Source organism: Amphiura filiformis, unplaced genomic scaffold, assembly GCF_039555335.1.
Source record: "Amphiura filiformis unplaced genomic scaffold, Afil_fr2py scaffold_54, whole genome shotgun sequence".
NCBI classification, from domain to species: Eukaryota; Metazoa; Echinodermata; class Ophiuroidea; order Amphilepidida; family Amphiuridae; genus Amphiura; species Amphiura filiformis.
Window position 1 is genome coordinate 618,744 of NW_027305518.1, and position 25,406 is coordinate 644,149.

At 37.9% G+C, this 25,406-nt stretch overlaps 1 protein-coding gene across 1 annotated transcript in view; it reads left to right on the plus strand.

The window, feature by feature from the left end:
* Nucleotides 1-25,406, plus strand: part of LOC140144419 (inactive hydroxysteroid dehydrogenase-like protein 1) — a 66,479-nt gene that overhangs the window by 1,855 nt on the left and 39,218 nt on the right. The window contains exons 2-4 of the mRNA XM_072166227.1: nt 18,053-18,175; nt 21,372-21,482; nt 24,965-25,065. Coding sequence (XP_072022328.1) covers nt 18,053-18,175; nt 21,372-21,482; nt 24,965-25,065 — 335 coding nt within the window. The remainder of the gene's footprint in view (nt 1-18,052; nt 18,176-21,371; nt 21,483-24,964; nt 25,066-25,406) is intronic.

The window sequence follows — 25,406 nt, forward strand, 5'->3', positions numbered from 1 at the left end:
CTTGTTTACACGCTTCCGAGTAAGATCACGTGACTCACGAACCCTGAGCTTACGTCCACGAGCATTCCCAAGGTCAAAGACGATTGATTTGGGTGCTTTTTGGTCGCCTTGAAAAAGACCAAAAATTCAATCATTTTTTTAATTTTTCAGCTTTATTGGCCATCAAAAAAATCGGAAAAAATCATTTTTAATATCCTGACATCATAAGCTTTCCATTGATATATAACTTTATTTTCAATGAGGTTCACCTTTAAAATAAAAGTGCAAGTGCCCTTCAAAATAAGGAATGCTGGACGGTTCGCACCCTTTCAATTTCGGACCCGTGCACTTTCGCCCCTTTCTATTTCGCACCCGCACTTTCGCCCCTTTTTATACCGCTGGTATTGTGCTGCTGCCATGCTGTTGTCGCTGATTGATGCACGATCGATTGCTTGAACTCCCGGCGATGCGGCGTAGTATGTTTATAGTACTGGGCCGTCGGGCATGCACTTATTAAGTCATGATAAACCCGGGAAGGAAGGAAAGAAAGGATATTTTAAAACAAAATAGAGGAACGATTTTTTTCTCAGAATATATTACAGGCCAGATATTTTAGCAGCAGGCTTACCCAAAATAATGAAATAATTAGAATTCAATGATAAAAATAGTAATAATAATAGATTTATATTTAATTATTAATTATAATATGTATAAAAACAGGGGAAATTTGTTCCAACTGACGACCAAAGGATGGATCCAAAAGGATACAAGTGTCAACAAGCAATGGATAAAATTAAAAACAATGAAAGTATGACACAAAATCCAATGGGGAGTAACACAAAACATATAAACAAAGTTAATTTAATAATATAATATGATGATAATAATAATATGATAATAATAACAATAATAATAATAATAATAATAATAATATTAAATATTAATAACAATGATAATAATATAAACAAAGTTAATTTAAAAATACAGTATGATGATAATAATAATAATATGATAATAATAAGAATAATAATAACAATGATAATAAGGGGCTGTGCAATAATTATTCCCCCTTGGGGGTTAATTTCCGAACGTCCTGCCAAAAATCGCTTGCCCCCCTCTCTGCCTGCCAAAAATCACTTGCCCCTCCCCCTCGGCCCGCCCCAAAATTTGCCCCCCCCCCTTACACTTGCTAAATTTTTGGGATCCAATTTTCAAACCTTAAATGGTCTAGATATATGTTGCGAGCGGAGCGAGCAGGATAATTTGCATATTAAAGCGTTTCCGTACTGTTTTCCCAAGCATTAGAGCGTTTTGTTTAAAAGGCGCCACATGAATGTGTGCCAAAAATCACTTGCCCCCCCCTCGGCTGGCCATAAATTGCTTGCCTACCCCTTTCGCTCGTCAAAAATTTCTTGCCCCCCCCCCCCAATTTTCAGGGCTCATAATTATTGTACAGCCCCTAATAATAACAATGATAATAATAACAGTAATAATAACAATAATAGTTATAATAATAAATTGAATATAGCGTTTCTGTGTTTAGTTGCAATTCATAATATTTGTAGCTAAGTTCCAAAATAAATACTTTAATGTGTAATTGTAAGAAAGAAAGAAGAAAGAAAAACAAAGAAAGAAAGAAGAAGAAAGAAAGAGAAAGAAAGAAAGATAAAAAAAAAAGAAAAAAAAAAAAAAGTATTTAGCGGATTAAGATACCGCGTAAGATATGCCGTGGTGTTAATGAAGCATCGTCATAATGAGTCCGTGATTGACAGGCAGGTAAACAAAATGAATCATGACATATAAATGTCAATCATTTGCAATGCAGAATTGGATAGCATTTTTTCCACAAATTTGTTATTTATTAAAACCATATTTATACAGGGTTACCCTTCAGATAAATCTGCTATTACAGGGGCCCTGTGTCATGAAAACAATATACATAACAATTTGTAGAATTATACATAGGCCCTATTATAATGTAAAAATTTTTTTTAACATAAACATCAAAAAAAGCATACATCAAATATATCAAAATTTCAAAAGTATTTACATTTCTTTGTTTTATACAATTTACGTAACACTTGTAGAAATATATAAATTAATTAAGAACACAGACAAATACATCATTCATTAAAAGACATAAAAGTTAAAACATTTGGTTCATTATTTACATTTCTCATTAAAACGAACAGAAAACTTTCCTGATTAATAATATTTTATATTTGGCAAAGAATATGGATGCAATTGTAATATTTCTCAATGTGCAATCGTAACATATTGTTCAGAAATAAATATCTTTGTATGCATGTATTTCTTGACAAGTTTATACCGCACGCGGCATGGGCCCGGGGCTTGTCAAGCAATCGATCGTGCGTCACTAGGCATATGGCACTTTTGCGTGTCTGTTTACGGTACCATTGATTGAACCCACACCATACTCGGCGCTTTCCCGCAAGTCATTCATTACATAACGGGTTGAAGAAGTCACACCTTATGTATACAGTCACGCGGCCGCGTGGCCCTGGACTTGTCAAGCAATCGATCCGGTACGGGTATGTTCTGGGACGAATATATGCGTGCTACTGCCTAGTCACCATAGGCTACCATTGCATTGATTGAACCCATGTCACGCCCGCGCTTTTCGGCGTACTAGTGGCAGCTAATACTCATGTGAAGAAAGGTGGCGAAAGTCAGAACAGCATTATCGCAAAGCTGATGCCAGGCGTTTGTTTTTTGTTTGTTTGCATTTGTCTTTGAGAAATTTGCTAATGATTTTTTTCCCATTAGTTTCATGTCAAAGAAGATCAATTCGCCAACATAAAGATGGGATAAAATTATAAATTATAAGCCATCACATTTTTGGCCATATCAATATTAGGCCCTATATAAATTTTATAGGCCATAAATAATTTAACACTAAATTATATAGCTATTAATAAAGTACTAATAAGGTAACATAATTCTAATAATAATAATAATATAATAATAATAATTATATAAAAATAATAAATAGGCCTAAAATAAAATAGAAATGAATTAAATAAAATAGGCCTAAGTAAAATAAAATAACAAATCAAAAACATAATGAATACCAATCTTCAGTCGAAGCACAATTAATATATTGTAATAATATAGGCCTATTAAATTCAATCGAACCGGGGAGTCCATCAACATCCCGGGGTAAACATATACTATTTGCTTTTGTACACGCTGGACTCAGTACCGGTACTGCAAACACAGACAATCAACACTAAACAGTAAAGCTGGTTTCATACTACCCTGCCGCTTGCCGCTGAGCGGCGTGGCGCACGCAAGCATTGCAGACAAACGGACACAATCAAGGCTTGTCATTGGTTGAAACGCCCTGCCGCTTGCCGCAGCGGCAAGCGGCAGGAAAGTATGCTGGGGGCATAAACCAATACTATACACATACAACACCCCACTGTGCCGCCGGGAGTTGAAACGATCGATAGTGCATCATCAATCAACAGCAGCACATTACCCGCGGTTTAAAAAGGGGGCGAAAGTGCACGGGTCCGAAATTGAAAGGGGGCGAAAGTGCACGGGTCCGAAATTGAAAGGGTGCGAACCGTCCTGTTTCCAAAATAAGCACAAGCAGGCATCAGGAGCCATTTACCCAATGTCATAACATTTTGGCTCCTGGTCAGGGCTGTCAACTCTCACGCTATACGTCGAACAACTGAATACAAGCACAACGTATGGACCAATATATTTTTGTAAACATTTTACTAGGCCTATAACAAAATGTATATTTCGTACAAATTGTACAACTATAGTTTCTACCCTATGACCTGTAAAAGTTACCTGTTATCAAAGTGTCCGCAAAAAACTGGTCATCGCAAGTATCTAGGTATCCCAGGCAAACCTTAGTTAACACATTTGCTAGTCAGCGAAATTCGCCGAGACCGGGGCCCAAACACAATGCATATTTACATAGAAATTTGATTTTTTTTCGAGAATAGGCTGGTGAAGGAAACCTACATAAATATGTTTTCTATACTTCACTTGACCCAAATATATGATTTTTTATGGGGATAATCAAGTCGCACATGGAATTTTAGAGGATTTTGATAGCAGTTCCATTAAAAAAGCTGCTATCGCCATGAGACAAGATCTAGAAACACCCCTAAATGCCGTTTTGGGGAACTTTGCTAGCAGAATCTTTTTGATGAAAGTCAATCTTTGACAAGATGTAACTTTGTTACGGAAAGTGCTATGACAAAAATGTTTTCAGTTTTGGCTTTCTTTACTCAAGGGCTTTAATTTGATGCAGTTTGATGGCAAATTTGAATTAACCTAGCATACCTAAAGTATCTTTGATGCTGAAAACTAAGGATATTCACGCAGGGACAGGCCAAAAACCTTACCTCGATCGTAAAATCCAGCCGATGCATGTCATAAATAATTCATTATTCCATTGTGTAAATGTCAGTGATTGTGTCCATGTATTGTTATTGCACCTGCGATCTCGCGCGAGAGCAGTTGTCAAGCTGAATTTATACTCGATCGCTGGATCACCACGTGAATTCGCCTCTCGAAAACCTCTACAAGGTTGTTGCATCGAGCACGCTGACTGGCTTAGCAATTATCAAAGTAGTTTTGTAAACCAATCAGGTTAGACGTACTTTACTGGCGAGTCACATTAATTAATACTCACTTTCTCACAGTCTCACGCTAGACTGCGGAACTCAGTCCTCACAATGATAGTCAGTCACTTATCTTTTGGTCATTAATATGTCTATCATTTGAGGACTGAGTTCTTACCATACATCTTCCGAGGTGCAGTTTCAGACAATAGCTTGGGATTATTGGGGCAGAGGTTATCTTTTGAATTCTTTCATGACCACTGAACTACAAGACACAATGACCCTGCCGTGTCACGAGTGATCACTCGTGGTACCGCGCGTGACCGATCGTGAGCGTGAGTGAGAGTGAGTGGGGGTGAGTGAGCGTGAGTGAGCGTGCGTGGTCGTGAATGAGCATGAAGCCGCTCACGAGTCGTCGGGGACAGTCAGCTGCTGGTGAATTTCGTGATTTTTCCTGACCTCGTGGACCGCGTGAAAGCAATTCAGATTTACTAGGTATCTCGATTCGATCGCAATCAATGACCGCAACGGTTTACAGTTATATTCAACGACAATGCAACCCAGGCCTCATGGGGGAAAAAGAAAAATTTTTCTTGGCTTTAATTTACTGTTTGTTGTTATGTGGTTTTCATCTCAATATCAAAGTTCAAGTTGCGTGTACCCCGGCATCGAGACATCATCATCCACGGAGTCGTGGAAGCATCGACAGTACAGTCCAGTGATATATAGATGGAGGCCAGCCGCGCAACCCCGGCCAGCTGAATGAGCGGTAGCGTAGCGAGCCTAGATAGCGGCCCGATGCTAGCGGGCCAGGTAGCCAAACTCTTCAGTCGTAAGATATATTTTCGCCGTGTTGAATCTCCAGAAACTCTAGGAATGCTAAAATTAAATTAAATAAAATAAAAATGAAAGCAGTTTCTTAAAAGGTCCTATTGGTGATTCGATCCTTGAAGGTTGAACAATAATTTGAATTCGATCGACACATCGTGTAGGACTACCCGCTTTAAAAATCAACAAGAAGTTCAACTTGAAACATCAAGGGATCAAGTTGAAGGTAAATTTATTTTGATATTTATAGACATACTTCATGTGGGCCTAAATTATCACAAGACTTGCCTATCTTGCACATTTCTTACCTTAAATTATATTGCTTGTATTGCTTTAAATCAGGCAAGACATAATATTTGTACGTTTCAGCAGTGTTTTTCGTATTTTTTTCAATCGTCCGATGACGGCATTTTTCTTGTCAGATACTTGTTATGCTTGTTCTCCATCTCATCATGACAACACATGCACACCGATGGTATAGGGTCATTAATTTATTTTTTCCATTTTCCATAGACCCAAGACTGTTGCATTTCATTTCCATTTTAAACGTAGTCATCGTTTTATCTTTGGTACATTGTATCCTATGTCCAAAAAGGCGTCACATGGATTGAGTCAAGGATCAGTGATGGTATCCCTTGCGCGATCCATGGACATTGCCCTGCACTGCTGCTCGCCTGCCCGATGTCTACCATGAGCCGAAACATCATCTTTCTTGTTACTAACCTCACACGAAGCCTATCGGAGATCAGTGAAAATCAGGGTGAAGGAGGCAGCGTTGTTTCGCCTTCGTGCTGATATTGTTCCAAAAAGTTCGCATCTTTAATATTCTGGCTGACTACACTAGAAAATTCAATTCAATGAACACAGCCTTGACATAGATCCCGATAGCGCTCAGCGCGGCGGGCCCGCCAGTGCAGGGAATCCCAATTCACTATCATTCAGTACCATCGCAAAAATGGCTTGAAATTTTGAAATGTACCCCGGGAACTTGCAATACATATACAATTAAGTACCATGGCAACAGCTGGAATATTGCCAACAAACCCATACCATTGGTACATGTACCATGCATCGAGTTGTAACCATGGTAACGCCGGGCGGTGGTCTTTGTGGTCGATGTCTGGTATGGGTATGGTATAGAAGTACATACAACCCGGGACGTACAACCAATCACAGTGTGGGAAACGAGTTCATATTATCAGGGGCTATGCAATAGTTATGAGGGGAGGGGGGGCTAAGAATTTTTCGGATTCACTTTACTTCCAATAAGGCCAAGTAAAATAAAAAACATGTTTCACGTCCGGGTTTTTGAAAAAATGGAGGAAGAGGAAAATTTTTTATTTCAAAATCGGTGTAAATGCCCATAATTAGAAGCTATCTGTTTTAGCGTATAACAATAATGCCTGGAAAAAGGAGGAGGCCTCTTTTTATTTGTTGTTCTGAGAGATAGGCCCCCTCTAATTATCACAAAACTTTATAAAAGTGTTTCTTGTGTATTTGCAAGGCTATAGAAAGTTATAACTGAATTTCAAAAAATAAAAATTAAATTAAAGAAACCTCAAAAAAGGAAGCGGGAGGGGACGTGAAGCATGTTTATTTTTTTATTTGGCCTAATTTTTCCCAATCCCATTAGAAATCTATTCCACCATAGGCGTAGATCTCGGGGTGGGCTAAATATTAAAATTTTACTTTTATTGTTAGTTAGGACTTCAAGATTAGGATTTAGCTATGTTTCATTTGGCAAAACAGGATAATATTTTTTTATTCAAAAAAAATAGTTCAGTATTTTTCTGGAATGGGGAGTACACAGTGGCGTGTAGCCAGTTTTTCGTAACGGAGGGGGGATGGGATGGCCATCTTGCTATATTTTTTTGCCAACGGAACGGCAGTTGTAAACTGTTGACCCCGATTTTGGAGGGCCCAGAGCTCAAGAATCTAACAAAAAAGGGAGGAAGATTGCAGTGGCGTGCACAGCCATTGAAAGTGGGTGGGGGGGGGGGGTGCAGGTTGTTCAGTTCCCCGAATGGAGTCTGATTAGGAGCAACTTTTGACGTTTTTAACGTTTTTCCCCGAATGACCAACAAAAGTGGGGGGGGGGGCATCGCCCCCCCCCCCCCCCCCCTTTGCACACGCCACTGGGAGATTGGGGTGCAGAAGAAACTTTTCCAAGTTCCAACAAATTTTCACCGCACGTTTAGGGGGCTGGCATTTTCTCGGAAGGGGGCGTGGGGGTTCCAAATTTACAAAAAGTCAGCGCCAATAAAATTGCAACCCCCTATTTCGAAAATAAATATTTTATGACCTCCCCCCCCCCCCCCACCACCACTGATACACCTTACCCCCTAAACAGGCTTAAATCACACTATCTGTGGTCATCTTGTGACTCCCTACATTTTGGTCATCAAAAATATAATGACCACCCCCTATTTTTCTTTCCAATTTTATGACCCCCAGTATATTTGGGACTCACCCCTTCCGAAGAAAATGCCAGCCCCTTTATATACCAATATCTGTTTCCCCTCCCTCTCGCTGCTCCCCCTCCCATAATTCCCGATACCGTCACTGCGGATAAAACATTTTGATATTGAATTTTAAAAGTCAATATCAAAATTATGTTTGTAAACACGCACACCTGTGTTGTCGGCGTTCCGTCTGGTTACCATGGTTACATGCACATGGTCCCCAACCGCTCCCCAATATGATAGGTTATCAACGGGTCAAGTATGTTATTTACACGCACTCTGATTGGGGATTTTCCTGTGTTGTCGCGGTTTTTTGCCACCTAAAAAATCTATTGGGAGATAGGAGTCGTCCGTACTATTGAGTTTTCATTTTTGAATATCGATATATTGTTACTTGACATCTTTCATTTTGTACCGAAAGTGTTTAATTTTCTTCCCCAAACGTTTCCTCTGATCGTATTAACTTATTATACCAACATAAAAGGTTGCCATATAGTTTAAGATCTAGCTAAGCTGGAAGAAACCGGTTATTAAACGGTTCGAAGAAGGGAAGTCCCATCATTGGTAGGTACCATGCATCGAGTTGTAACCATGGTAACGCCGGGCGGTGGTCTTTGTGGTCAATGTGTACAGCCGTCCGGGACAACTGATGTTGGAAACGAGTTCACATCAGGAGCTGTGCAATAATTATGAGCCCGGGGGGGTGGTGAGAAATTTTTGGCCAGCCGGAAGGAGGGGAAAACAAAAAAGGGAGGTCATCATAAGGGGGTCATTGGGTGAGAGGGAGTTGAAAAGTGGGGTCAATGTGGCCGCACATCCCCCGTCACCCATTTTAGTGAGTGCTCCCCCCGGGGGGGGTCGTTAAACCTCTTGATTTTTGTTCTAGCGTATTAAAGGAGTATTTCGTGATCCTAGCATCCTCTTTTTATGACATTTTTCAGTACATATCCACGAAAAAAGCATATTCCCAAAATTCAAATTTCGCGATATCTTTGCTAAACGAATTAATCTGCAAGAAATATTTTGTACATAAACATTATGTAGCCCGAGTATTCCAGTGATATAAAAATCTCAACTTTCTTTGAGAAAAGTGGGGGGATGAGGCTGTGGATCACGAAATGCCAGTTTAATACGCACAAACTACGATTTCGGAGGTTTAAATAATACTACAATTATTGGTTTTATGTCGCAAAAAAGTCATATTTCGGATATTTACATATGATCTCAAAATATCTGTTAAAACACACACACAGGAATCAGGATGAAGTTAAATATAGCTCACTATGGATGATGGGTTTCAAAATTTAAACAAATTTGTCTACCGACCGACTCAATTCCCCAAGAGCACGTGAACGGAATATTTTGTGTAAAATAAAATATTTTACCAACCGACCGACCCATATTTTTTAAAGGATGTGAGTGCAGGATGCGGTACAAAATACTTCATTGTCCGCGATGCGGTTAATGGTGCTGCATCATCCGACGGGATTTTCTAGTAAATACCATTTGATTTGCGTGCTTTATCCAGTAGCTGGGACACTAATTTTTCAGTTTGGCCCGTTTTTATCTGCTTTCAACAGCAGGTCATCAAAATTTATAATGTTAAAGACATGCGTGTTTAGTCACGTTAATTAAATCTGAGCCTCAAAGCTTGTGAGAAATTGAAAACCTATGCGGAATGCGTTGTATTATTATTATTTTATTATTATTCATTTATGTGTCAGTGCAGGCTTGCGACAAGCATTATCTGCAGAAAGTATCCAATATCTGTTGCAATAGTAGACAGATTAAGTCACTGCTGCAAAATAAATTTTCTCTTCAAAACTTGTTGAAAATTTAAAGGTAAAATAGGAAATTGTAGTTTTATTTTCACTTTTTTGTTTAGAAAAAGAAATATTATAACATAGTTCGTCAATAAAATTTCAACGTAAAGTAATAATTATTATCTTTAGTTTAAGGTTGTATACATGTTATTTTATACAAGACAAAATAGGTTTAGTTCTCTTGAGATAATAGCAACATTATACAAGGCTAATCAGGAAATGAAAGAAATTACAACATGGTTTTTCAATAAATTAATGTCAAAATTGTACAAAATAATCTTTAAAGTCCGCTGTGATAATATTAAGATAATATTAAGAAATTATGATGTTACATTGTATACTTGTACTTGCACAAGGTTCGTCAATATTAAGATGTCAACATGAAAAGATTATTTTTAGTTGTTGGTAGACAAAAAAATTTTTGGTCGACCAAGATTACTTAAGTTTGGAGCTTTTCAGTTCCTGGAAATCGTTTGTCGGTCTTTTCGCTTCCTCTGTTTATTAATGACTCATTCTAAAATGTGCGAAATGAAAATGAAAACATTGTCTGCGATATGTGGTACTTGTGGTAGGCCTACAAAAATACTCAATTTCGGCGATGCGATACAAAAATACTTCCTCATTGGTGCTCCGTCACCAGAAGGAATTTTCTAGTAAATACCACATTAGTTTGCGTGCTTTATCCAACAGTTAAAATGGTTCAGTTGCTGGGACAATAAATTTTCAGTTTGGCCCGTTTTTATCTGCTTTCAACAGCACTGGTCATCAAGTCTTTTGTGATATATAAAACTTGTGTGTTTAGTTCTTTGACTCTGAGATAATAAGTTCTCTGACTCTCTGAGATAATAAATAGGGCCCGTTTCACACCAAATGGCCACTTTTTGGTTTTTGACTTTGGCACATGCTTTGGGACAACATGCAACAGAGTGATCATTTGGAAAGGTTGCAAGATAAATATGAGTGTTTTTTATACTTACATTCCTATATGTCCTTAGATTTTAGGAGATAGCCAGTCCCTAAAGGGTCTAGAGCTGGTATACCAGTTGTCAACCAAAATTACATCATCTTTTGTTTGAGGCTGCCGTACGTTAAAACCTTGTTCTACCTATCAGTTTGAGTTGTTTTTGTTGAGATATTTAGTAATGCTTTTCAGTCATATAGAAACATTTGAAGAGCCTTTTAAAAGTCTTTAAACACCATTGAAAATTAATGTATGGATGTGACCTTCAATGTTCACATTAGTATACCTTCATCATCCTCATATAAAAAAGACAAAATTTGAAATCAATGATGATTAATTAATAAATCAGATACACAGATGGGCAAGTGGACTACGGAGAAATCTAGGACCGAGACAACACATCAGCGTACGTTTTGTTTTTTGCCATATTGGAGCTTAAATAGTGACAATGATGCAAAAGTGCAACAATTTCAAGCAAAGACCGCAAACATTTGCACTATAATTTAGGCTAAATTTGCCAAATATGAGGTCAATTATGGTCAGAAACCTATATACGGGCGTCAACAATTTTACTGAAAAAGTGGACAGTTTTCATTTTACTTCGGGGGGGGGGGGCTACAGTTTATTTAAAAGATTAAAACTACAAAACTAGACATGTCACGGGGGATTACATTTGACAGGAATGTGCCGCTGGAACTATGAAACCCTACTGATTTGATAGTTTTTGATTTTTTTTTTCAAATCGGGACCCATGTACAGGGCCGGCCAGGGATTATTTGCCTAAAAACGGCTGATTTCACACAGTTGACCATTTTGGGATTTTTTTTCTCAAATCGTGACTCATGTTTGGGGATTTCAAATAAGCGACCCATCAGAGCGGCACATCCCTGTATACCTTATACCATTTCCATGCTTATACCGGTCCGGGGGGCATTTGACACTTCCATTATGGATATGCATCATGTGCCTCGGGATAGACCCCCTATTTCAAACCGGCTTGTACCCAATGACCCCCTTTTTTGTATTATTGTCCTACCTAATACCCAATGACCCCCTTTAAAAAATTCCGGAAAAAATTCAGGTACTCAATGACCCCCCTTTTTCTATTTCCTGCTTTTTGTCCAAATTTGATTTATAATCCCGGAACAAAATTCAATATTCAATGGCCAACCACAACAGCCTTACCGCGAGGTATGGAGTTTACTCTGGAATGTGATGTGGTGCGCATCGCATACACGTGGTATGATACTATATAGTACATGATGACTGATGTAAACAATAATAATACCACCAAAGACGTCAAAATACATGTACCGTACTATTTATAGAAAGTCCACTCCCAGCTCCCAACCCGCATTCGCCATTTTCAGCTATTAAAATGTGCATTTTTATTTGACAAACTTGGGTGATTTTGTTGATTTTCATAACAATATTTTCAATTAAAAAAAAATCAATGAAACACGATTTATATTTTGACGGTTCATAAAATGAAAGAGCTTTATAATTTAATTATCAAGCAAACAGATCTGCAGGAAACCCTCCAAGTCATTTAATTTTGTTCACTAATACTTATTTCCATGCAACATGCAGTGAGGGAGGGAGGGAGGGAGGTGTGAGTGGCCTGTGCAATAATTATGAGCATGGGGGGGTAAAAGTTTCAAATTCCCTCCCCCTCGGCCTGCCAAAAATGGCTTCCCCCCCTGCCTGTCAAAATTCTTTGCATATGATATATTTGAACGTTTATGTAGTGTTTTCCTAAGCCTTTCTAGAGCGTGTTATTTGAAAAGTGCTCCTTAAATGTGTGCAAAAATTACTTGATCGGCCTGCCAAAAAATTAATTTAAAAAAGCAAACAGAATTATAGTGTTTTGATCATTAAGCATGTAGATTATCAATTTTTTAATAAAATCAGTAATATTGGAAAATGCCACATATACCGGTATTTCCATATTTTGTTAATGTAATTTTATGCTAAGGGTCGATCACTAGGGTCATTTGGTGTATTGTGAATGGTGAAACCAATTGCCCACAACCACCTGGGCGCATTCAAAGTGTATCACACTGGTGCTCCTTCAAAAGGACGGAAATTCCCGGCAAACGCTCAATTTTTATGATGGATGATTGCGTCATTATGTAAGGGATGACAGCTTTACTATCACTTAGTGCCATTCAGTGATCCCAGCGAAAGTGTATACAAATTAAAATTGTTTATAAAAGTGAAGGATAAGTCGTTTAAATTGTCATTAGGTGTTTTGAAATGAAACTTGGCAAAAAACAAAGAAAACAGCAGTATTGACGAAGTTGAAGCCCAAAGTCAAAGGGCCTGTGCAATAATTATGAGCATGGGGGGGGTAAATTTGTCAAATTATTCTCCTCCCCCTCCCTCCCTCTCGGCCTGCCAAAATGACCTCCCCCTGCCTGTCAAAATTTATTTGCATATTTGAACGTTTATAAATGTAGTGTTTTCCTAACTCGGCCTTTCTAGATCGTGTTACTTGAAAGGTGCTCCCTAAATGTGTGCAAAAATTACTTGCCCCCCCCCCCCTCTCGGCCTGCCAAAAAAAAATTAACAAAGCAGACAGGATTATAGTGTTTTGATCATTAAGACTTAGGTTGATCAATGTAGATGTAGATGATCAATTTTTGATAAAATCAGTAATATTGGAAAATGCCACATATATTTCTATATCTTTTAATGTAATTTTATGCTAATGGTCACTAGGGTCATGACAGCTTTACTATCACTTAGTCCCATTCAGTGATCCCAGCGAAAGTGTAAACAAATTGAAATTGTTTATAAATTGCTTAAAAGTGAGGATAAGTTCAAATTGTCATTTGGTATTTTTGAAATGAACCTTGACAACAACAAAAAATTGACGAAGTTGAAGCCCAAAGTCATAAAAGCGTGTGCAATAATTATGAGCACGGGAGGGGGGGGAATTTTCAAATTGTTCCCCCCTCCCTCTCGGCCTGCCAAAAAATTCCCCCCCCCCCCCCCCCTGCCTGTCAAAAATTCTTTGCATATTTGAACGTTTGTGTAGTGTTTTCCTAAGCCTTTCTAGAGCGTGTTATTTTAAAGGTGCTTCCTAAATGTGTGCAAAATTTTCCTTTCCTGCCCTCTCTTGGCCTGCCAAAAAATAATTTAAAAAGCAAACAGAATTTATTATAGTGTTTTGGTCATTAAGACTTAGGTTGATCAATCATTTGACATGTAGATTATCATTTTTTGCTAAGGGTCACTGGGGTCATTTGGTGTATTGTGAATGGTGAAACCAATTGCACACTGACACAACCATCTGGCTCGCATTCAAAATGTATCACACTGGTGCTCCTTCAAAAGAACGGAAATTTCCGGCACACGCTTAATTTTTATGATGGATGATTGCGTCATTATGTAACAGCAGTATTGACGAAATTGAAGCCCATATTTCGAAGTCAGAAGGGGCGGTGTAATAACTACGAGCACGGGGGGGGGGGGGGAATCTTCAAATCGTGTGACAAAAATTGGTCCCCCCCCTCCCTCTTGGCCTGCCAAAAGTAGCACCCCGGCCAGTCAAAAATTCTTTGCATATTTGAACGTCCTAAAAGCCTTTCTAGAGTGTAAATTTGAAAGGTGCTCCCGAAATGTGTGCAAAAATGCCACATATAATTTTATGCTAAGGGTCACTAGGGTCATTTGGTGTATTGTGAATCTTTACACCCCCTCCCCTAAGTTGACCCTCCCCCAGGGATCATATAATTATTGCACATCCCCTTACCAACATAAGGGTAACCAATGTCCAATTTTATTCTATTGAGTTATAAATCTCATAACTTTTTATCGAGTGCGGTAAATACAGGATTATGCATACCGTACATGTACGCAAAGCAATGCCTTTTCTTGCTTTAAAATTATGAATAATATATGATCACGTGACCCACACGGCCGCAAAGCAAAATACTATCCAATGAGATCGCGTAATGGGTTGTTTCCTATATAGGATCTTCCCATTCAAGCAGTGACAAAGAAACTATGGGACAGTGATGGTCGATCGGTCACAGATATTTTATGATTTGGTTTATTATAAACACAGTTGTATTACATAAAAATGTTGTCAGGAATGTTACGGTATTTGTAGCTTCTTTATTATTTTATTCGGATATCATGCCATTTCGCCCGTGGGAAGATCGATTATAAAGATTCAGTGGCGTAGCGTGAGTCATCCTATTGTGGGGGAGGGGCACCGGGGGAGGGGGTACTAAGTACAAATAGCCATACGGGGACGTGCGCCGCAAATATGGGTAGCATTTTCGGCCTTTTGGTATATCAATGACCCCTACTCCTAAAGCCAATTTTGGTATATGAGTGGGTCCTTTTTTTAATTTATTTTCAATTTTCTCGAAAAATAACCGCCCCCCAATTTTGTCAAGTCAAAATTTCGAAGTTGTCACAAAAAAATTTGGGAAAATTTGTAAAAACTAAGACAATATGACCTGGTTTAAATTTGGCCAACAATTTTGAATTTTGGTATATCAGTGGTCCCCCCGGAGACACGGCCTGATTTTTTTTGGGGGGGGGGGCAGGGCTGTCAACTTCATGGCGTGAAACAGAGGCGTACCGGGATTTCATTTCGTAAGGGGGGGGCGGGATCGCGGGATGTAGTCAGGTTTTTTTGGGCAATATTCCTATGAGATTTTCTAAATATTCAAATCGATTGGGGTCAACCACGCGTGCCCCTTTGCCAATGGAAAGCTTTGCAACAAACTTTAAATACAAACAATAATATTGTCAGTGAATTTCAAAACCTTTTCTTTTTTTTGTCTTCATGTATTTTTATTATCAAAACAAAGAAATCACAGAGAAATCACATGGAAAATTGATTAGAATGAATTGGAAATTTAAAAAAAATCTTTTCTTGTATCATGTACATGTATCATGCAGCCTCTTCCAACTGTATGACAAGTAACCACATGTTGTTGTGGTATTGTATACCATCCTATCCCGAGTCGTCATGGTGACGGCGGACATGGAATGTGGTACAGAGCATAGACCCTGGTCGCTAACCCCCTGACATTTTCTACAAAACCCTCGAAGTGCACGTGCACCTGGATTTCAATGGACAGGCCCGGCCGGCCCGGGCGTGGGAATATTTTAAATTGTGGGAGTGACAAGATTCAGAAGATTTACAACAACTGGTGAAATGTTTTGAATGATCTTGTTGACATGGGAACTTTGCCAAGCAATGTATCTTCTCTTCCACCAACTGTGACCTTTTCTTGTTTCTTTCTTGATCACTCACACACACATACCTGGAATAAATTCCACTGGTTGCCAGAGTCAAGATTCATCAACTCAAATTTCTTGGCCATATACTGCGTCTTGCAGATGGCGAGCCTGTGAAAGAATATGCGCTTTATATTCCACCACATGGGAAGAGGAAACTGGGACGGCCGCGCACACTGTACTTACAGTATGTCCAGCACCTCCTGGGAGATACTGAAGGGATGCTGCAGCCAAGCAAAATTGTTTCGCTTGCCCGGGATTGCATTAGTTTGAGAAGGCTTGTGGTCGCCTGCTCCGCAGCCGACTGATGATGATGATGACATATTGTAGAAACATCACAATTAATGCTGCTCAATATAATACATCCAAATCATGAAAATTAAGAAATTTTGCAGCTCCAATATTGTGACCACTTTTGCACTAAGTAAATTACTCCCATGAAGATTGCAGGTTTTGCTAGCTCAATGAATGTTGAACCCACCCAAAAGATACAATGAATCAAATCCATGGGTTCCTACAAGTCCCCAGATCAAGTAGTATGCTCTCAATTTGATTAAGACCCCGAGAATTACAGACCATGTTTTGTGCTTGCTACGCAGGCCTATCTGGAGGCACGCAAAGAAGAAAGTTGCAATGATTTTGTTTGGCCTCCCTTTCTTTGAGAATTGTGTGCACTGCAATGCATTCAATGGGGAGACAATAGGTACAGTGATGGTAAGTCGGTAATTCCCTTAAGGGATCCAAAATGAGCGTTTATTATGCGTTTCGACAGTATTGTTTGTGGGACATGAGAGCACCTCAGACCTATCGAATTGCATTCTGGATACTGAAGCATGTCTTTCTGATATCAAATAATTTTCATTTTTTTAAATCACAATATAATACAAATTTTATGACAAATTATAAAAATTTGAAAAATATATATAACAGTCCTCGAAGTAAATTTTATAAATCTAATGATATATTCTTAAAGTGTATGTAGCAGGGAGGAAAAGCCGACGGTCAAATGACAATTTTGACCTTTCATATTGAAGATATGGATTTTTTCCCAAAAAGACCTAATATTTTTTGGTGTTTTGGGAAAAAAATCCATATCTTTAAATCACAATATAATACAAATTTTATGACAAATTATAAAAATTTGATATTTTTCAAATTTTGATATATATAAACAGTCCTCGAAGTAAATTATATAAATCTAATGATATATTCTTAAAGTGTATGTAGCAGGAGGAAAAGCCGACGGTCAAATGACAATTTTGACCTTTCATATTGAAGATATGGATTTTTTTCCCAAAAAGACCTAATATTTTTTGGTGTTTTGGGAAAAAAAATCCATATCTTCAATACTGAAAGGTCAAAATTTTCAATTGATCGTCGGCTTTTCATCCCACCTACATACACTTTAAGTATAAATCATCAGATTTATAAAGTTTACTTCAAGTACTGTTAAATATCAAAATATCAATTTTTAATGATTTGCCATAAAATGTGTATTAAATTGCAATTTCAAAAATCAAAATTATTTGATATCAGAATGACATTCTTCGTATTCAGAATGCAATTCGATATGTCTGATGTGCTCTAATGTCCCAAAATAAATACTGTCCAAACGCTCATACCCCAGCCCTTAATACACACAAATTTATAAATTGCAGTAAACCATAAACACATGCCGAGTACCTTGATGGGCCAGCGTTTGCGGCACATGCTTTTACATTCAAACTTTTCATTGCATGCATTTCTTTACTAAAAGAAGCAAATAAGGGCTTGTTTCTGCACTTTAAATACCCTAAAATCCATTGATCCCACATACCATGGGCCCTACATGTAAGGCAGTCCACTCACTCTACTGGACCCCACCTGCAAGTGGTCCATCCCTCAAAAAATCCTCCCTGATTTCAGAATTCAATTGTACACTTGCACACTTGCTCTTTATGGAAAGGTAACAGACTTTCCTAGCCTGTGCATTAAAAATTAGCATTATTTTATTTTATTCTAGCATCAGTTTAAGAAACTCGTTAGCATGGTGTACTGTGGTGTGGTCTGTTTGGCTCTGATGTTGTTCACCTTACAAATTACCAGTGCTGTACTGACATAGTATCACATTTATTTTGATCTGTTTTTCAGTTATTACTGGTTCAACAGATGGCATTGGCAAGGCATATGCCCAAGAGCTAGCTAGCATGGGGGTTAATATTGTTCTCATCAGCAGATCAACTGAGAAACTACGCAGGGTAGCCAAAGAATTAGGTAAGTTGTGCAGCTTTAAGGCCAGAGTAATGGAAGACACATTCGTCCACGACGGAATTTGAGATTTTTTGATATTTATCAACACTAAGATGTATTCTTTCACTTGAAACTGATAAAATACAACTTGCTAATATTTATTCGTATTTTTGCTTGATTTATTTCACTCTTTTCAACTCTAAAAAGTCACATGGCTCAAGACAGCTTAGTAAATTGGCGCGAAATAATGAGTCAGAAATGCGCTGAATGCGAATATTGTGATTACTGCGTGCGATTCGCGTCAGCGTGACGCCATGCGCAACTCTCATGCGTATGTCCAACGCAGTCAAGGCGCATTCGGTATGTTGTTAACGCCAGCAAATGTGGTGTAAACAAAACAAAAATTTGCAGTCAAAATGCCACTTGGATTTTTTAATTATTTTGAATTTTGGCGCACTGAAAGCAGAGATTATAGATTCATTGGTGCAAAAAGATGCATATTTAGACCATGCACCAGATACAGCTTTTACAAGTGTGAAAGTCTTACCGTTTTAAAATTTAAGGACGTTTTGTGCATAATTTTGACATTTTTTTACTAAAACGTCGATTTCTCAGAGTTCACTTTTGACAATATTGCGCGATTTTTGTGACATTAAGATAACTCGAAAAATATGCAAGCAAAGGGTAAACTTTTTGCACTATCCTTTAGAGTACATCAAAGTCTAGGGAAGGTTTTTTTATTTTTTTTTTTTTAATTGTTTTAAACAAAAATATACACCATTTATGTGCAATTTTTAGCTTAATAGAGTGACAAAATGGCTTTTTTCACATGTTTTTTTTTCAATATTTCAAAAAAGAGACGAATTTCAAAAAAAAAAAAAACCCTCCCTAAGTTCATGTCTCTTCATGAAAAGCTAACTGAATTTTTTTACTCGAACAGATTTTTTTTCTAAGTTGTCACAAAAAATTGGGGTAAAAAGTGAATTTTTGTGATTTTTTCAAAAACTTGAGATTTTTGAACAAATCTGACGTCACCATGGGATTCCTTGACTCATTTCCTTTCCAAAAATGTATAGTTTTATATACTTTGGACATACAATTCAGAAATAATTAAGCTCGAAAAGGTCCATGTTCTCTCCCATTACTCTGCCCTTAAGACTATTATCACGTGAGCAAGAGAGTGATATCAGTGCACAATTCTGCGCATATGATTCAGGGACTGCCTTTTGCTCAATCTCGCCGATTAACTCTGCGTCGTCTCGGAGCATTTCGATGGCTCTCCTGCGGCTTGCAGTTTCAAGCCGCAGTACGCCGACGAATTAATATAGTGCATCCATATCCCTGGTTGCGAAATCGCGAGCAGTTATGGGGATCGAGTTCGCAACATCTTGCCATCTTCTTGTTCTGCAGTTTGTCATTCATTACTCGAAACCTTTATATTAATGTTTATTGTAGTACCTACTTGAGTTTACTCACCGTGAGCAATTTGCGGATCAGTCGATATAATCCGGCAAAGAATCAACACACTCAAGGACACTAATTTGTAAGGGTATTTTTGTCAAGTGTTATAAGCCGGTTGCGAGAAATGCAGGAGTTGGGCCGATCAAGCCGATGAACGGGTGACTGAACATGGCTTTTCATCGAGCAGACACACATTTTGTTAGTGCATATCGCAACAGTATTTTATTTCTCAGCATGTGCATCGGCGTGGGTCTGCGGCTTAGGTTCCGGGTACGCCGAAGAGTTAATCGGCGAGATTAAGCACCCAGGCCTTAGTTGACCATTCAAATCGCGAGTGTTCTCTCAAATCACTAGCATACATGTACTACACCAACACTCATTTAAAAGAAAGCATATTTATGTGTGAGTGAAGCAGATGCCTCAGTGTGTCAAAGACAAAAAATGGTATAATGTCACTACATGTAAATAAGGCTCTCACCAATTCCCGGGTACCAGAGTTCCTGCCCGTCCTAGCTTGGCTTATCCGGGTCAAAATTCATGTGTCAAAGTACCCGAAAAATGTTTTTTTTTGTGTTTTTTTTTACAAAATTAAAAAAAAAAGTTATAGGAGCTTAATTACTTGTTATTCAAGGTTGGAAACCAGAGAAATACTGCTACTTAAAAAAAAGTATTTCTCTGGTTTCCAACCTTGAATAACAAGTAAGGGCCTATATCTTGTTCTTTGTTCTTTTTTTTCAGTTTTTGTAAAAAATGTGTTTATTTTTATTTTTTCCCCGTATTTTCGGGTACCCGGTTTCCTGCCCCAAAATTCAATCGGGTACCCGAGAACAAAAGTACCTGTTAGTTGAGAGCCCTAAATGTCACTAGGACCTCAAGGCAGTGTTCAAAATAGCACTTGTCATCTTGTCCGCTTGTCTACAAATGCACTTGTCCGACAAACAACCACTATATTTTACTTCCAAAATAATGATTAATAAATAATAATAAAAAAAACTTGACATAAATTTTTAACTTGTCGTGTTTAAACATCTTTTGTATCATCAACAAAGATATACCAATCACCGCTTTTAGCAGGCCGTATGCTGTGATGTCCACCTGTTCAGCATATTTACATGTAGTTCTGAATATTTTTAATTAACCATTTCACTGAGTTAACCAATGGTGCCATTGATCAAGATTCGCATAACCAGAATGCACATTTGGAAGCCAGCACAGGTTTTCCAAAGCAATAAACATAATTTAAAAAAAAAATTTGGACCTAAAAATATCACATATTTTTGGGACAACTGAAATATTTTGAGGACAAGCAGAATGCTTATTGGGTTGTCCTCAGGCCAACCTCCATGTATTCCTTATTTCAATCATTGCTGGAGATGGCCAAGTTCCTGATTATTGCCATTATTGGTTTTAATAACATTAAATGTCGGTGATTTAATGTACCAGCCCACTTTAACAATTATTCCGCTGCCATTAGGAGATATCAGAATCATTTCCGCTTCCACAAGTCCACAACTGATGCGCAGGTACTCTCAGCCACCTTAGATTGTGATTACCCCCAGCAGCTCCCCATTTTACACCTGGGTGGACTGAAGCAATTGGGAACAAAGCTGTCTTGCCCAAGGACACAACACACTGGCCGTGGTGGGGCTCGAACCAGCAACCTTTCGATTATGAAGCTTACGCCCTAACCATTAGGCCTCCGTGCTTCATGATTCATTTAAAAAACTACTAATTTACTTCTCACTATTTACTCCAACAGAAAGTAATTTTCATGTGAAGACTCATATCATAAAGGCAGATTTCAGTCAAGGCCAGGAGATATATCCCAAAATATCAGACCAGCTGACAGGATTAGAAGTGGGAATACTTGGTAAGAACATCAGTTTTTGCTGAATTCACTATGAACAACAAGAGCCTCATCTCAATGGCATAGTCCAATAACCTCAATTACATAATCATAATGCAAAATTTGACCTCAAGTTGCAGAGTATGAGTTTTTGTACGCAAAATCTTCAAATACCATTCATTGAATGTACAAATGTATTGGGGTTTAAGAACTGTTGAATACTGTTTCCCTGATAGATGAGCATGTTGTGGATCCTAGTGATTCCTGAATTGCTGAATACCATGATACTGCCAAAGTCCCAAAGTCCATGGTCCAAAGTCTATGGTTCGAGAACCCCTCTTTAGTTATATTAGTTGATTTTACATCATTTCAGTGACCTGAATGCAAGGTTTATGACCGAGAGTATTTCAAAGTGCAATTAGTTATCTCTATAAAGCTGCCCATTAACAAGGACTGTTTTCAGAAAAGTTTGAAAAGATCAAGCATGTCAGCAAAGGTGACATTATGGAGTAGTATGTTATTTATGTGTATATTTGCTGTTTGTAATTGTGTTTACCCTTGCCTGAGATCGGTATGGATCTCAGTTGATCTTGGGGTTATACGTTCTTCTTCATGGTAATAAAGATGATTAAATAAAATAATATACAAGCATATATCAGTGGCGTAGCATCAATGGGGCAGGGGGGTACGTGGCCCCAATCGATCTGAAAATTTAAAAATCCCATAGGAAAATGGCGAAAAATGGCTTGTGCCCCCCCATCAGACCCGGTGCCCCCCCATCATGGTCGGTGCCCCCCAATATGATGACCCACACTATGCCACTAGCATGTCCCATGCATCTTAGTGTGCTTGAATTTGGCTGATGCTGTTACAGTGTACCTGGGGGTATTGGGGGATAAAGCACTCCCAATATTTTGATAAGTGGGATGGTCCATATACAATCACCCATTGTTGATGCTTGTATGAGGTTTTGATCAAATTAACCTCATATTTCTGCCATTTTAGCCTAAAAAGTGCCAATATGTGTGCTCATTGCGTGAATTTGTTCCACTTATGCACCATAGTTCACCATTTTAGCTTCAATATGGCAAAAATTTCCATGCGCTTTACACATTTGTACCATAAACTAGTTCAGTTGCCAAAATGTGCTGGATTCACTATACTTCAAGAAGTAGTTTTCCAACCACACTCCCCTCTCGAGTCTGCAATGTCAAAAAGAAATTTACGCCATTGCTACAGAAGTCAAGAGTCAGAGCCACACTGACAAAAGCTTGACAACTTCCATAGGACATCATACCCTGTTGAATCCTTGTTATAGATTCCCACCGTGAAAGCCTCTATGCACATCATGTATGTTAGAGCCATAATGATTTTTATTTTTTGGCATATTTGTGACATGATCAAGGGGAATGAGTCACATCACTCACATGTCGACCCTGGTCGAAAATGTGTTTTACATAGGCTCCTAAAGAGGACATTTAGAGCTTTCAGAAAGTCAGAAACTGAAAACCCCATGTTGATGTGACTTTCCTTTGCGAAGTTATGTCAATTTATCAATCGCTGAAAACAATGTAAAACAAAAGAATTTGAACTCTTTCTTTGCCAATATCTCAAAATCAATACTAGCGACATGCGACTCATTTCCCTTGATCTTGTCACATTTGTAATATTTACATGTGCCCCAACTAATTTGTTGTGCTTTTAAGTAAACCAAGCAGTTTTGAATTAATGTCAGAATTCTGACATTATATCCCTATAGAAAACTACTGTTAAGTAGCCAAGATAGTAAGGATTTTTTCTTTTATTTTACATCATTGAATTGGCTTTAAATGACCCGAAAACTTAGCTTAAAATAACAAAATTAAAAATAAATTTGACCAACATTGTATATTTATGCTCTGGCTGTTATCCGTAAGGCTAATGAAAGTTGACTCCCAGTTTCCCGTTACCCGACTCCGGTCAGAAAAAAATGCCGATCAAATATTTCATTATTTTCCATTATTTCATTATTTCACATTTTTCAAGTTTTTAAGAAAAAGGATAGTTTTAATGTCATCTTTCACGTCCGACCGTATTTTAAGCACTTTTACGCCGACCCTGACCGGCCCGAATAGGCTTTGCAAACGCTGGGTTAAACTATGTGGTAAAATGGCGATATCGTAGAGGCGCATTTACTGGAGACTAGCAATTCCCTGCATCTAAGTTTCTCCTACCACTAAATGGATAGACCGAACACAAAGAGAGACAGCCAAGTTCGCGAGAACCAGCGTATGAACAAATATGAAAGCATTTCTACCGTGCACTATGTAGCGCGCTATATATAGACAACATCAAAATAAATAAAATAAATAAAATTTGAAGTCAAATTTATTCTGCTTTCTTACAAATATATGTATTTAATAAAATAAACTTATAAATAAAATGATTTATTTGTCAATTTCTTGCATGGTTGTTTTATTATTAACACGTGCACCCTGTGATGATTTTTACCAGCAACCTCCAGTTTGTGCAAGTAGACAAACTAATTTCCGTATAAATATTGCTTCCAAAGATGTGCTAGTGGAGAGTAAGTTTGGTTTGTAAAAAGTAGTGTGCAATAGAACACACAGACACAGTGTGTTTATATGGAAAAGTGGTTCTCCAAAGACTATCATGGACTTCTGGTGCTTTCATATGTTGCACAACCTATAGGTTAATTTGAAGATTCCAAAGAAGATGTGCTTAATTAAAATTTGTTTTGAAGTGAAGCATGGTCATTACTAACTATACTTTATTATTTTATTTGGGCCTCAAAACATAGCATTCCGTAATTAACTTTGCACCGATAATGAAAGTTTGAAAATAATGAATAATGAATAATGAAACAGTCACCTACCCAGTCATGAAAAACTATGTAACGGGAAACTGGGGATCAACTTTCATTAGCCTAATGTCTGGATGTTATCTGTAATGTTATAAAACTAAATTCATACATTGGGCTATTCCAGTAAAAATCTACACCACCCCTGTTGAAGATTTTGGAAATATCTTCCACAGGGGGAGTCTGAACTCAAATGGAATGAACATATTAGGCAGCTCTTTGAATTTCATACACCCTCTGAGAAAGATTCAACCTGAACTTCAGCAGTGGGAGAATGAGTTTCATGGAGCTGCTAATGTGTTAATTCCATTTGAAATTTGTACTCTCTCTGTGGAAGATATTTCCAAAATCTTCCACAGGGGGAGTGTGGATTTTAAATAGAATAGCACATTATTATTCATTTTTATTCAAACCATTTCGCAGCAAGCAAGATACTGATTAACATGCAAGTTGCATTATAAAAAACATTAAAATTACACAAAGTTCACATTAACAAATTCACAGTAGGTATCGAAAATAAAAATTTTGAGAAACAGGCAATTTCAGATAACAGCCAGAGCTAGCCTATATGAAGTATTAAATGTAACTTGTGTTGAAATGTGGCAAATGTAAATGTGTGTCATAGTGTTTTTTTTGTGTGTTTCAGTAAATAACGTTGGTGCCATGGATTACCCAGAATACTTCCTTAACATGGCAACTGAACGGCTATGGCAGCTGATTAATATAAACATAGGAGCTGCAACACTGGTAAGTTTGCTAATCTATCTAACTTGCATCTTGGTAATAAAAAACTACCGTAAAAAGCATATATGTGCTTACTATCGAACGCTTTTAAAAACATGAGATTTGGCGTAAAGTCCGGCGCATTACCAACTGAGCTAATGGGGTTGAGACACACTTTTGCAGGGTTACTTGTTCGTATGTGTATTGATGATTTGTTCAAAACCCTTAAACTTTTGTGGATGGGGCTCTTCATGTTTGCATGTTTTAAAAGCGCTCAATAGTAAGCACATATGCTAACTATCATGTTTTTACTTGAAAGTCCTTGAATTTGAAAATACCTTTTCTAGGCATTGAAAGTCCTGGAA